This window comes from Populus trichocarpa, chromosome 1 (assembly GCF_000002775.5).
Source record: "Populus trichocarpa isolate Nisqually-1 chromosome 1, P.trichocarpa_v4.1, whole genome shotgun sequence".
Taxonomy (NCBI): Eukaryota; Viridiplantae; Streptophyta; class Magnoliopsida; order Malpighiales; family Salicaceae; genus Populus; species Populus trichocarpa.
This window is the reverse complement of record NC_037285.2, coordinates 3,771,366-3,784,432: the sequence shown is the minus strand read 5'-3', so window position 1 is coordinate 3,784,432 and position 13,067 is coordinate 3,771,366. Positions and strand designations below refer to the sequence as shown.

The 13,067-nt window shown below is 33.8% G+C and overlaps 1 protein-coding gene across 3 annotated transcripts; it reads left to right on the top strand.

Annotated features, from left to right (window-relative positions):
* The first annotated feature begins 3,257 nt into the window (after positions 1–3,257).
* LOC7496065 (glutathione reductase, chloroplastic) lies at positions 3,258–13,048 on the top strand. 3 transcript variants are annotated; one of them, XM_002299240.4, is made up of 17 exons: positions 3,258–3,391; positions 3,919–4,074; positions 4,551–4,615; positions 5,264–5,333; positions 5,893–5,964; positions 6,453–6,656; positions 8,211–8,284; positions 8,380–8,463; positions 8,930–9,017; positions 9,175–9,256; positions 9,941–10,014; positions 10,747–10,854; positions 10,992–11,056; positions 11,379–11,492; positions 12,057–12,156; positions 12,262–12,315; positions 12,612–13,048. In XM_002299240.4, exons 2-17 carry the CDS (start codon positions 3,928–3,930, stop codon positions 12,708–12,710), a joined length of 1,500 nt encoding a protein of 499 aa, XP_002299276.4. In that variant the 5' UTR covers positions 3,258–3,391; positions 3,919–3,927; the 3' UTR covers positions 12,711–13,048. The 3 variants fall into 3 exon arrangements, with proteins under 3 accessions (XP_002299276.4, XP_024440787.2, XP_024440791.2); XM_024585019.2 differs by lacking the exon at positions 3,258–3,391 and adding an exon at positions 3,666–3,827; XM_024585023.2 differs by lacking the exons at positions 3,258–3,391; positions 4,551–4,615 and having other exon boundaries at positions 3,925–4,074.
* The last annotated feature ends 19 nt before the right edge of the window (positions 13,049–13,067 follow it).

Genomic DNA, 13,067 nt, shown 5'->3' with positions numbered 1-13,067 from the left:
CAATGACCAAAATGATCTCCTACGAAAACTTTATGTATTCTTATCCTGTCGAATGCTCCCAGAACGATAAAAATATATATACTTATCATGTTGAGTCCAATCCAATATATTCTAATTCAGTATAATCCAGAGCAATTTTATTTATGCTATAATGCCCAGCATGCCAATAATACTACGTAAGAGCAGTGGCAGCCTAAGTTACTATTTATTTTTGTGGTCTAACTGTGTTTTTGAATAAATTTAATTATTTTTTAATGTTTTTGGATTGTTTTGATATTAATTTTTTTTAAAAAAATAATAATTTTGTTGCATTTCCAAGCGAAAAACACCTTGAAAAGCAACAGCAGCCAAAATACTAAACACTATATGAGACGGGTAATTTAAATAATTTTAGCTTTTTAAAATAAATCTCATTTAAATAAAACATAAAAAAAATCATAGATGAACTAAAAAAATCTCTAGAAAATTAAATGCATATAAAATAACTAAAAAATAACCGCTATTTAAAAGAGGTTAGATAAACTAAATAAAAGAGAGAAAAAATATTAATTTAAATATAGATTTAAAAATTATTTTAAAAAGATACATATAAAAAATCATTAATTAAAAAATATATAAAAAAAAAAGGGTTAGGCGCTGCTGGACCTCGCAAGCTAGGCTAGCGCATCTATCTCATCTAATAAGGGCCCGCGTGCTCAGGAGCTTGATTTTTATTTTTATTTTTTATGGAGTGGATGACATGTTGTCACCCCCAATTTACTAATTGTCAAATTTGATCACCTAAACCCCCATGCATTATTACTAATTGTCAAATTTGATCACCTAAATCTTAGTCTTTTTACACAATAAAATTAAATTTTATTTTATAAAATCAAACATCAATCCAAAATCATTGTTTTTTTTTCAAACTTGATCGGTTTAAGTTGATGAAAGTTAAAAAAAAAAGAGTGACTTGATCAATCCAAGTTGACCCTCTCGACCCAGGCTTTTTCTCAAATTTACTCTTATAATATGTGATTCAGACATGTTTTGGAGTTCATTAATTTCATATTCTCTTTTTGCAGATATTGTAGGAACTACATTGCCTCTTGTGAGTAGATTGCTGGCTTAATTTAGACTTGAGACCTGTTTCATAAAAAAAAATGTTTAAATATTCCTGTGATAGCCTTGCTTGGAAGAAGTTCAAGGTGGTGAGTTTATGAAAGGAAATCAAGTCCCATGAAATGCAATTTCGTGGGAATTAAAACTCATTTCATTAACATTTCTAAAAAAAAAAAAACATTTATAAAATCAACAAGGTAAAGGCTAATGAGTGTTCCCGAAGCATCTATTAAGCATTATCCAGATACATTTATTATAATTCATTTTATTGTTGAATTATGATAAAAAAGAATAAAAATCAATATTTAAATGAAAATGAACGATATAGATTATAGATATTAAGTAAATGTTATTTTGCACGGTAAAGTTTTCTAATGTTTACAATAACTTCTAGAACTAAAAGGGAAAATACAGATTGATTTAGCTTATTAAATAACTTTTAACAAGTGCTCTAAGAACACAAGGTAATCAAATTTATAAAACAACACTAAGAGCAGCATAGAATGCGAAGGCAAGTCTAAAGAAAATTATATTGATCTCACTATATATCGCTTACCATCAGGAAGATAGTACGAAAAGCACGCAGCACAAAATTATAAAGACCTGCATCGTTTTTTTTGGAGGATTCCATCTCTCGGCACTCAAAACAATATTAAGCAGGGTCATGGAGTGCATAATATATAGACAAATGCAGTTATTAAAGGTGTGAAATAAAACAAAGTTCCAGATCTTCAATAATATATGTGTATGAATTCTAGCTTTGTTTAATATATTAAGCATGGCAAGAACATTTGCAGTGAACGGGGTGAGAAAAAAAAACTAAAAAACCGATTAAACCGAGAAAACTAAAAAAAAGTAACCGAAAAAACCGAACTGTGAAAAAAACTCGATTAAACCGATTAGAATTTTTAAAAAGCCGACCAGTTCGGTTTTGATTTTATAAACTTGAAATCGAAAAAACCGAACCGAACTCAAACCGAAAAAAAACCCGAGCCAAACTGGAAAAAAACCGAGCCAAATCGAAAAAATCAAGCCAAATCAGAACTCATAAAAAAATAAATTAAACCAAAAAACCCCTTGCATAACATCCCAAGAGGGACCGTCAAAGGACCAATTTTTCAAATTATATACCTCGCCGCTCCATCGTAGAAGAATCACCCCCAGCACAACCATCTTAGTTGCCACTGACGCGAGACCCAACCCACTTTCCCTGCAACGCCTTCTTCTCCAATGTGTCCCCTCTCTTTGTTTTCTTTTATCTGTCCAGCTTTCCCATCCTCTGTTCTATCTTTTTTTTTTTTAAAAGAATCACCGCCAGCATCACCACTCTAATCGTCACTGAAACGCGATCCAACCCCCCTCTCTTACACCTTCTCCTCCGGCGCCCCTCCTTCCCTCTCCTTTCTCCTATGTGTCTGGTGCTCCCACCCTTGTTTCTTTCATTGTTCTGATGTGATTTGAGGTGCAAATAAGAAAAAAAGAAAAAGAAAAATCAAAGGCACTGTGTGAGTCCACAGCTGTATGTGTCTAGGTATACAATGTTTTTGCTACATGCATTAGTTTTTTTTTTGTTGATTAATGGTGGTAATAGAATAGGCAGCCATGATGTGTGCCGATGATGGTGAAGATGATAGTGTCATGGTTATAGTGGTGTTATATTGTTATTTTGTTCACTGAACATTAAGAAACTGTTCGGGACTGTATTGGCTTTTATTTTTAAATATTTTTTTAAAATATATTTATTTTAAAAATATTTTTTAAAAATATTTATTTAAAAAAATATTTATTTTTATGTTTTTACTTTTTAACATATTAAAATTAAAAATTTTAAAATTTTAAAAAATTATTTTAATATATTTTTAAATTAAAAATAATTTTAAAAAAATACTATATACTACAATACCATAAAAAAATATAATTTTAATAAATTTAGTGTTTTTTTCATTAGTGATTAGGGCTGTTTAATATTGAGTTTTAATATGTTTTTTTATGTTAAAATTTAATTTTTATTATTTTAAATTAATTTTTTTTATTATTTTTAGATTGTTTTGAAATTAAAAATAAAAAAACTTTAAAAAACAATTTTTACCGTAATCCAAAAAAACATACTAAACGACGCCAGAGAGGCGAAACTAATTAAAAATTAGTAATAATTTATTATATTTATTGACTTCCTTCCCTCTTTATATATATATAGGTGGAAGGACGATCCCTATAAAACATAAAATAAACAAAATCTCACTCGCTTTCCTCTACTTCTTTCCTCCTTCGCAAGTCAATCTCCAAAGAGGTATTCTCTATTCGACTTTCCTATTGTTTTTTCCGTTTGTTTCTCGAGAAAAATGAAGGAAATGTAAAAAAAAAACCCGAAGTTTTCGATGATATTTTCGTTAATTTTTTTTAGTCTCGCTTAACTGAGCCTACTGCAGACGGAGGGGTTTTTTTTTTTTTTTTGTCTTCGTCTGGCGTTGATGTTTATGTTAGACGCGCATTTTTTTATCTCTTTTTTCAACTCATTACATTATTAATTTGATTATCTTTCGTGTATTATATATATATATTTCTTTATTTCACTTTAGGTTTGATCTCTCTCTCTCTCTCTCTCTAATTAAATTGTAGTTTTGGCTGGTTTTAAGTGGCATAGCTCTTAATTTCAGGGACCAGTGTAGTTTAGTTTAGGACTTAAATAAGTGCCTTTGTAATAACCTTTGTTATTGCCATTTAAAGTAAGTGACTTTGTAATTTCTTATAATTTTTAAAAAATAGTGTTGATCTGGTTCTTATTTATTTATTTAATTATTTTTTCTGTGGATTCAGTTAACAATCATGGCAAGAAAGATGCTTATTGATGGGGAGGTGAACCAAACTAACCAAGTAGAAGAAGAGGCCCACTTTGATTTTGATTTGTTTGTTATTGGAGCTGGGAGTGGTGGTGTTCGTGCTGCTAGGTTTTCTGCTAATTATGGAGCTAAGGTATACTATCGTGTTCGAGGATATTAAAAAAAAAAAAAATCGAAGAAAACCTTTCATGGGTTTTTGATGGGGTTTGGGGAAATTCGTGTTAATTTTTTTTGCGAATATAGTATAATGAAGTTCAACGATATGGATATACTATAGTGTTAATTGTTTTATGGTCACTTTATCAGAGAATAGAAGAAACTAGCTTGGTGGGTTTTTGTTCATCGGGTTTATGATTTTTTTTGTTGTAAAGAAGGAGTTGTTTTTGATCTTGTGAGAACAAATAATTAATTCTGTTGCTTGATTGATGGAATTAACATAATATCGACTTGTTTGGATTCACTCGGGAAACTTTGTGTCAAACTGATTTAGCAAGTTCTTTTTTCTTGTTAAGTGAGAAACTTTAGCTTTCAGTGATGTTAACAATTCCCTTTTCTGTGAAAGCATGATGGTTAACTGCTCACTAATGATATCCAACATTGTGTTTCAAGGTTGGAATTTGTGAACTTCCATTCCATCCTATCAGCTCGGAAGTAATTGGAGGCGTTGGTGGAACGTAAGTCCATTTGAGCTCTTAATTTTGCCTTCTTAGCAAACTATCCCTGTTGTTGTCCTGTTTAAGATTTACTATGTTTTAATTCAAGTGGGAGCTAAACAACATCTGGTGCTGTGTGCTTCTGTTTTATCTCCTTTTTTGGGGGGAGATTTATCTGGCAGTGGCATAATGCTGAGATGTTTATTATTTATGGTTTAGTTGAGTTCTTTTAACAGTTATTTGAGTTAACTCCAGAATAATTTAACAAAGGAAAATTGCTTTTAACATTAAATGACCTTTAATGGAATGTTACCTATAGGGTCATTTGTTTGACAAAATAAGAGATTTGGTTGGCATCGTAGTTACAAGTTAACACTATTAAGCAACGACACACTAGCTTTTGCTGACATGATCTCTAACTAGAATTGCTGAATTCTTACTTTCATGGCCAATTGATGTACATTTGATGAGTTTTGAATGGTGAGACATGCTCTTGATATTCCACTATGATGGTAAAGGAAGTTTCTTGTTATTATTGAGAACTTCAAGAATTGTGACTTTTGAGTTTGTTTTTATTTTATGCTAGGGATGACTTTCATTGAATGTGAATTGACTGAAATGTTGAAACCTAACTTAAAATCAATGGTTTGTCTTCATTTGGTTTTGTAGGTGTGTTATTCGTGGTTGTGTTCCAAAGAAGATTTTAGTTTATGGAGCCAATTTTGGAGGTGAAATTGAGGTGAGAACAGGATACATACCAGAATGAAATGATCAATTTACTTAATGTGTTAGTGGCCATCTTGTAGTTTTTTCAAGTTGCAAAGATGGGAGTGAAGAGAACGTTCATGACAAATTTAGAACCTTCTGTGTGGAATGTGATTATCTGAGAGCATGTGGACATTGGACTGTGTGCTTCTATTGTTAAACATTTCTGAAATTGATCAATTTCAGAAACATTAAGTTCTACTTAAACTGAAATTTGATGTCTCACATTTGAAATTGTTTGAATGGTCAATGATACTTGTATTTTTTTTGTTCTGTAAAGCAAGGATGCATGTGTAAAGTAAAGCATAATGCTTAGTCTAGAAATTTGAGTAGTGGAGATGTTTGATTTGTCTGATGCTGCCATGTCATATCCAATGAATTTTTCTGCCAAATGCAGACTTTAATATATGTGGGGATCTGCGTGGTTGTGGGGAAATTTTCTTGGATGTAATTTTCCTTTATTGTCTTTTTGGGTGAGGTGAGCTGTATTAAATGGTATTTGGTTTCATGAATGGAGGGGTTTGGTTTTGTAGGATGCCAGGAATTACGGTTGGGAAGTGAACGAGAAAGTGGACTTTAACTGGAAAAAACTGTTGCAGAAAAAGGTGGGTGGCCCTTTGAGTTTTCTCTTCATCTTTATGATGTTTGCCATGATCTTACATGAGACACCCTTTCTGGTGCTATTCTCACAATATCTTTTTGCAAGCAACTCAAAGGAAAAAATGAATTTTTCTGAAGGAAAGTTCATCCTTTATTCCATTTTTTGGTCTACCTTTTTTTTTGGAGGGTGTGAAAAGAGGTCAAGCTAGATTTTTTTCCTTCAACCTCATCCTTGTACGCCTGAAAAAGGGAAAAAGATGAAGTGATTGACCACTCCGCATTTTACTTCTTATCCTTCAATTCAAACATTGTTAACTTTGAAGGAGAAATCTATTTCATTGAGCATTTAGATTCCATTTGTCCATTGTTTAATATTATTTTTCTTTCAGAAATTCTTGGTACTTTTTTTGGCTTTGTCTTGCCATAACCTAGAATAGAAACAGTTCATGATTGTGAGTATATTGTTTCATCTATCTGCTGGTCAAAATTGCAGACGGATGAAATAATCAGGTTAAATGGAATTTACAAGAGGTTACTATCTAATGCTGGGGTTAAACTGTATGAAGGAGAGGGAAAGATTGTTGGTCCTAATGAAGTTGAGATGACTCAACTAGATGGGACTAAATTGAGGTACTCAGCAAAGCACATACTGATTGCAACTGGCAGTAGGGCTCAACGACCGGCTATTCCTGGGCAGGTTAGTTTTGTGGTTTCTTCTTGAATGATCAAGAATCTCTGATGGGTATTCTGTGTCATTGTGCATCCAAAACCTTAAAGTCATTTAACAGTCAATATCCTTGTTGTCTGTTATGTGCTATTGAAGAGCTGTTGTTTTCTGATTATGAATTTAATATAGGTAAAATGTTTTAAGTTATCTCTTGTCCTGTCTTCTTCGGTAAAATGTTTTAAGAATTCAAATTTCCTTTTGATTACTAAAGTTCTAAGGATCATAACTAGTAGTTTTAGCTAAAATAGCATACCAGGCGGATCTGGTAAAAAAATAAAATTGTACCTGACAGAGAATAACCTATGTATTTGATGTGTGCCATTTCTTTTTATCTTGACTTGTCAAACTAGTAAAAGGTAGTGACTAATAGGTTTCTCTGGATGATTAAATTGAAGGATTGCTATATAGAACATACAGATAAACTTAGGTGATGTTTATAGGCAGTGTAAAAGAAGTATGTTGGCTGGGGAAAATTGGACTAGTGAACACCATTGAGAAACACACTTGTTTATATTTACAAATTTCTCTGTATAGTTCCCACATGTAGATGCGTGCCTGAAAATTACAAATTTGTGTTCGTTATTTTCTTTGATAAGATTTATTGTAGACTTGTAGTTGCACTGAGATGCAACTTCAATATGACATGGATTTGCTAATAGAAAATTAATAAATATGACGTGTATGCATGTAATGGGGCAGCATTCTTCTTATTGAAGTTCTTTCCTAAATGTCATCTTTTGTTTCAACTAGAAAAGAAAGCATTATTGCTATTTATTATATGAGCATGTGCACTAATTGCTATTTATTATATCAGCATGTGATAGTGCACCTTATCGATTTGTAACATGTGCCTGAATAATAGTTGGTCATGAATCTTACAACCTTGTTTCATATTTTTATTTGAACAAAAATTTCTTCCTGCTCAACTCGTCAGTCTCTCAAGCCACCATGTGGATAGCATTGATTGGTTTTTATTTTTTTAGTCAATGAAAATCTTTTGCTTTGCCATAATCTTTTGCAAAGCAAACTTACATTTAATTATGCTTCATTATTTTGATATCAAGTATATTTGTAAAATAATATATGTTTTCCAACATATGGCAGTCCAAGAGATTGTCATGTGTTGGGCTGTGGAATTTTACTTTTTACTTTTTACTTCTCAGTTTTTGGTTTTCTGTTTCAATGTAAACTTCTGTTTAACGATCCATGTGTTCCCGTTGTGGTGCTGCTTAAGCCATTGTTAGCTTTTTCAGTTCAATTGTTTTCTAAACACTACACTTTCAAGGCTGCCTGTAGTTTATCCATTCAGGTGCATGGTGCTCATCTTTCAATCGCATAGTTGATTCTTGATTGCAATTACTGCTGGAATTACCTAGTTGAATTTAATTTGCTTGATTGCTTGAAATTTTTCACTGGGTTCAAGTTGTGTCTGTGGTGTAGATAGCTTCTTGTTGGAGCTGTTTTTCTTTTGTTTTCTTTTTCTTGCATGCTTACCTTATTTGTTGTTACTTTTTGATTATTTAGGAGCTGGCCATAACTTCTGACGAGGCATTGAGTTTGGAAGATTTGCCTAAGCGTGCAGTGGTGTTTGGTGGGGGGTAAACTCTCCAGAAGGCTTTGCTATCTATGTGTTTTATTTGCACATGTTCTAGCATGTGCATGATTTTGGATAAATATTTATTTTCTTGCTCAGGTACGTTGCTGTTGAGTTTGCTTCAATATGGCGTGGCATGGGTGCTACTGTGGATCTATTTTTCAGAAAGGAACTTCCATTAAGGTTATGATTAAGGCCTTAATGTTTGTTTTTTCTGAACGACCAAGTTGGTGTCATATATTAGCACACATAATGTATGTTTGCAAGTAAACTGTGTAAAGAATATGTTATCAACTGGGGTTACTCTTTTAATGTTTTCGTGATGATTACTTCCTGGTCTGAAAAACTCCTGGCCAGAATAGCTTGAGTTTTAACTTGTCCACAGCAGCCTTCACATTTTTCCCTTCTATATTGGTTAGGATTGGAACTTGTAATCTAGCAAATTTTGATGTTCCATAGTTTAAGTGGCGATTGACATTCAAGTATGTTACTGCAGTTTTGTATTATGCTATTAAAGTGGTAATTTTAATTTGCCATCTGTCACACATTGTCACTAAGGAGTCGTGTGGCATTTTTGGTCCAAGCATTTTGAAATCTAGACCACAGTTGTGTTTCTCCTGTCAGTATTTCTGATAGCTATCTAGTGCAGGGGTTTTGATGATGAAATGAGGGCCGTGGTTGCGAGAAATCTAGAAGGCAGGGGAATTAATTTGCATCCAAGATCAAATTTGATAGAGGTACTCTCTCTTTTATTAGAATTTGGTGTCATTATGGCATGCGTTGCTTTTGTTTCAAGCTATTTTTTTTCCTGAATTTTGTAATTTGTTGCTTTTTTTTCCAGTTTGTGTTTTGACCGTTCTATGTTATTTATGGTGAACCTTATTGTAAATACAGTTGACTAAAACAGAGGAGGGAATAAAAATTTACACCGATCACAAAGAGGAGCTGCTGGCAGATGTTGTACTTTTTGCCACTGGTAATAACAATCCTTGTTTAAATCACGCACATTGTGAAGAAGTTCCATTATTAAGCTTGTATCGTAAATAGAAAGCTTGCACTGCCATTTCCAGTCTGTGCAGCCGCATGAACCAGAATGTAATCGTTGGGTAAAAATGCAATTTACATGTGTTTTTTACTTGGTAGGTTCGTTCTGTCTGAACTTAAATCCTTTCTAGAAGTATTTGGTATTTTACTATTTTTCGGGGTTAACTTGTCCACATTTCTAGAGCAGTGTTGCCAGTACCATGGATTGATATGTTGGTGAAATGGTGATGTGAATGTATGGGACTGAAGATGCATATTATGAAGGGTCACAAGACTTTGGATTGCTAAAGCAGAATGCAATAGGGTCACTGTAGAACAGGAATGAGAATTTGAATTTATAATTTATGTATCTCATGAAGTGATTAAAATGATAGCTGTATAGAAGATAATAAGTATCCATGTTAGAATGAACATTCCAAATTGAAAATCATTGAAGTACACAGGTATTTAAGGGAACAGGCATTGGTTTTAGGAGCCTCAATAAAAAAATATAAGGTGCCTTTTCTTATATTTGTTATTATTGGTTAACATAATCACCAATGTTTGTTTTGTCAAAAAAAATTGTTCACCATTCATGACGATGAAGTTATTGATATTCTTCTCTCAATTTTTACAGGTAGAGCTCCCAATACGAAGAGATTAAATTTGGAAGCTGTAGGCATTGAGCTTGATAATGCGGGAGCTGTGAAGGTCAGTAACTTCAGCTGTCATTGTTTTAATCATTGAGCATTATGTTATTAGTGCACAAACTGCAGATGCCAATTTCAGTGTTATTATAGTTGTTTTGTTTTCTACATTCACTTCCTTGTAGATGGGTATTTATCACACATGCTGCTGGTTGTGGGATATGGGATAATTTTATTGTATCCCTGATATAGGTGTAATTATTATTCTACAGTAATTTTTCCTTACACTCCATGTTTGGCTGATATAGGATAATTTTTGGCGAGTTCTGTCTATTGATGCGTTTGTGTATGAAGAATGTAAATCTTGAGTAAACAGGCTAAACCTGGTCAGAAGATGTCTCTGGAGATCCCTGCAATTGTGTTATGGGGTGGGGTTCTATAAAACATGAAAGTGAACTAAGAGGCTAGTTATGGAAGTGCATGTATATGCCACGTTGCATCTGATTGATCAAAGGGGCATTGATTACCAGCAAGGTTAAAAACACATGACCTTCATTAGGTTGAGAATATCTTCTGTTATGACTGTATTGAAAGACCTAGCTGTTGAGACCATATTTGCTTTGTTTCTCGACCATTTTCTTATTATTGTGTTTTTGTTGTTATTATTCTTTTTTTATGGTATTTTCTTGTTTTTTATCCACCATGTGAAAGAAACTATATTTTCAATTTACACTGAAAATCTTCACATTTCTACAAGTCATGTAAAATGACTGGGCCCTGCTACTTTCATGATCAGGTTGACGAATACTCTCGCACCAACATACCTACCATATGGGCTGTTGGTGATGTCACAAACCGAATGAATCTGACTCCTGTGGCCTTAATGGAGGGAACATGCTTTGCAGTATGTGTTTCTTGTGATCTGCTTTTCGTTTCTTCATATTCGTATCATTTTTTTTTTTGCTCCTCCTCCCTCCCTTTTTGGCAATCTTGCAATTCATTTGATTTTCAGTGGATCTGTTTCTGATGTATTGCATGCAGAAAACTGTTTTTGCGGGGCAACCTACCAAACCAGACTACAATCACATACCATGTGCTGTATTTAGGTATCTGCTGTTGGATTTGCTTGGACTGTTCATTTTCTTCCACAATATCATTTTTGTATTATGCTAGTAGCTTTTTCAGTTAAATGAAAATACCATCATCGATATGAAATATAGTGGTTATTGAAAGATTTTAAAATCGAAACTCATTAACCCTCGCCTTGAATTGTAGAAGTTTAGCTCATTAACATACAGTAACATCGTCCTGCTGCTTCAATGCAACTAAGTCTTACACCTTAAATGTAGAAGTTTAAGCTTAATAGAAAATCTAGTGCTTGTGTTCATCTTTCTTCATTGGTAACTTGTGATATTTGGTAATCTGCAGCATACCTCCTCTCTCTGTGGTGGGCCTCAGTGAGGAGCAGGCGTTAGAGCAAGCAAATGGTGATGTATTGGTTTTCACTTCGACTTTCAACCCTATGAAGAATACTATCTCTGGGTATGTGCTGAAATTTGAAATCTTATTTGCTAAATAGGTCTGTATTATTACAAACAAACATAGCATTATGGAATTCTTGAGAACATCACTCACAAAATGACAAATAAATAAGAGGTCAAAACACAACATTTGTAAACTTAAACTGGCCGGGTAGAGAATATCTCTCAAGAGGTCTTGGACATTTGCTGCGCCTATAACTTAAATCCCCTAAATCAGATAGACTTTGAACATCCTCACTTACTTTTTGATAACAGTCATTCTTTTGTCATGAAACCAAAATTTACTGTTGCTTTTAAACTGAATTTCCCTGGTCTGGAAAGGAGTTTTTTAGGATTGAGTTCTGTTTATGAACAAAGATGAAGGACATGATAAAATCATTAAAGCCTTGGGAATATATGGATTGGGATGTTCTCGCTGATCAGTGGGGTAGTATTTGAGCACCTGCCTCGTTTTACTCTAATTTGGTGAGGCGGGATCTGTGTCTTATGCATCCCCAGGCTTTTGGTGCTTAAAACATCTATGAGCTTTTCAGTTTAATATGCATGTTCTTATCTTTGTTTCTAGACGACAAGAGAAGACGGTAATGAAGCTTGTTGTTGATGCTGAGACGGATAAGGTTCTTGGAGCTTCCATGTCTGGGCCAGATGCACCTGAAATCATGCAGGTGTGTATATTTTCTGATTCGTTAGCCATACCCATCCTTAAGTTTTCTGCCCCCGTGTACTTTTTGTTATTCTGATCATTGTTTTCTTGGTCATCATCTTCTCAGGGTATTGCTGTTGCGCTGAAGTGTGGAGCAACAAAGCAACAATTTGACAGTACTGTAAGTACCAAGTAACTTTCCTTGAGAGAGGGGCTAGACATAAGGATGCTAGTGATTCTTTCCATTCCTAACATCCCCTTGTCAGGCTCTTATAATGACCATGTTCTTATTTTGCCACCTCTCCCCCGTAATTACCTCATTTAATGAACGTGGAAGGGATGCCATCTTTAAACTTCTAGATTTTTATTTAGATGTATAAAGCTCTTTACAGCTGGTGACATGGCAAACGATCACTGGCTGTTCCCTCATTTTTTATTGTGCATTACCAAGGAGGTTTTTTCGTTTGTTTCCCACAGGTGGGAATACACCCTTCTGCTGCTGAGGAATTTGTGACCATGCGTTCAGTGACTAGACGCGTTACTGCTGGTGGCAAACCAAAGACAACAAATCCGTAAAAAACATCAGCAGAAAAAGAAAATCCAAAAATGATATATTGCTTGAATTCAGCTTTCTCGTGGTCATCGGAAACTATTTCATGTTAGCAAGTGCAAGAAATAGATGCAATTTGGGCGTGGCTACGACTTTTCAACCCAATAAAAGTTCGCTCGCGTCATGATATAGTATTGTATGCCTGGCAGTTCAGATGCGTCTATGGAAACTATTGTTTCTTTTTTTTTCACCTAAGTAATTAGATGTTACCTTTCAGTGGTGGACGAATACTATCTTAGAACCAATGTGGACTATTTGACTTTTTTATCTCTTATTAAATATGGCATGCGCCTTTTTATGGTTTTGTGAAAAGTTATTGTGCA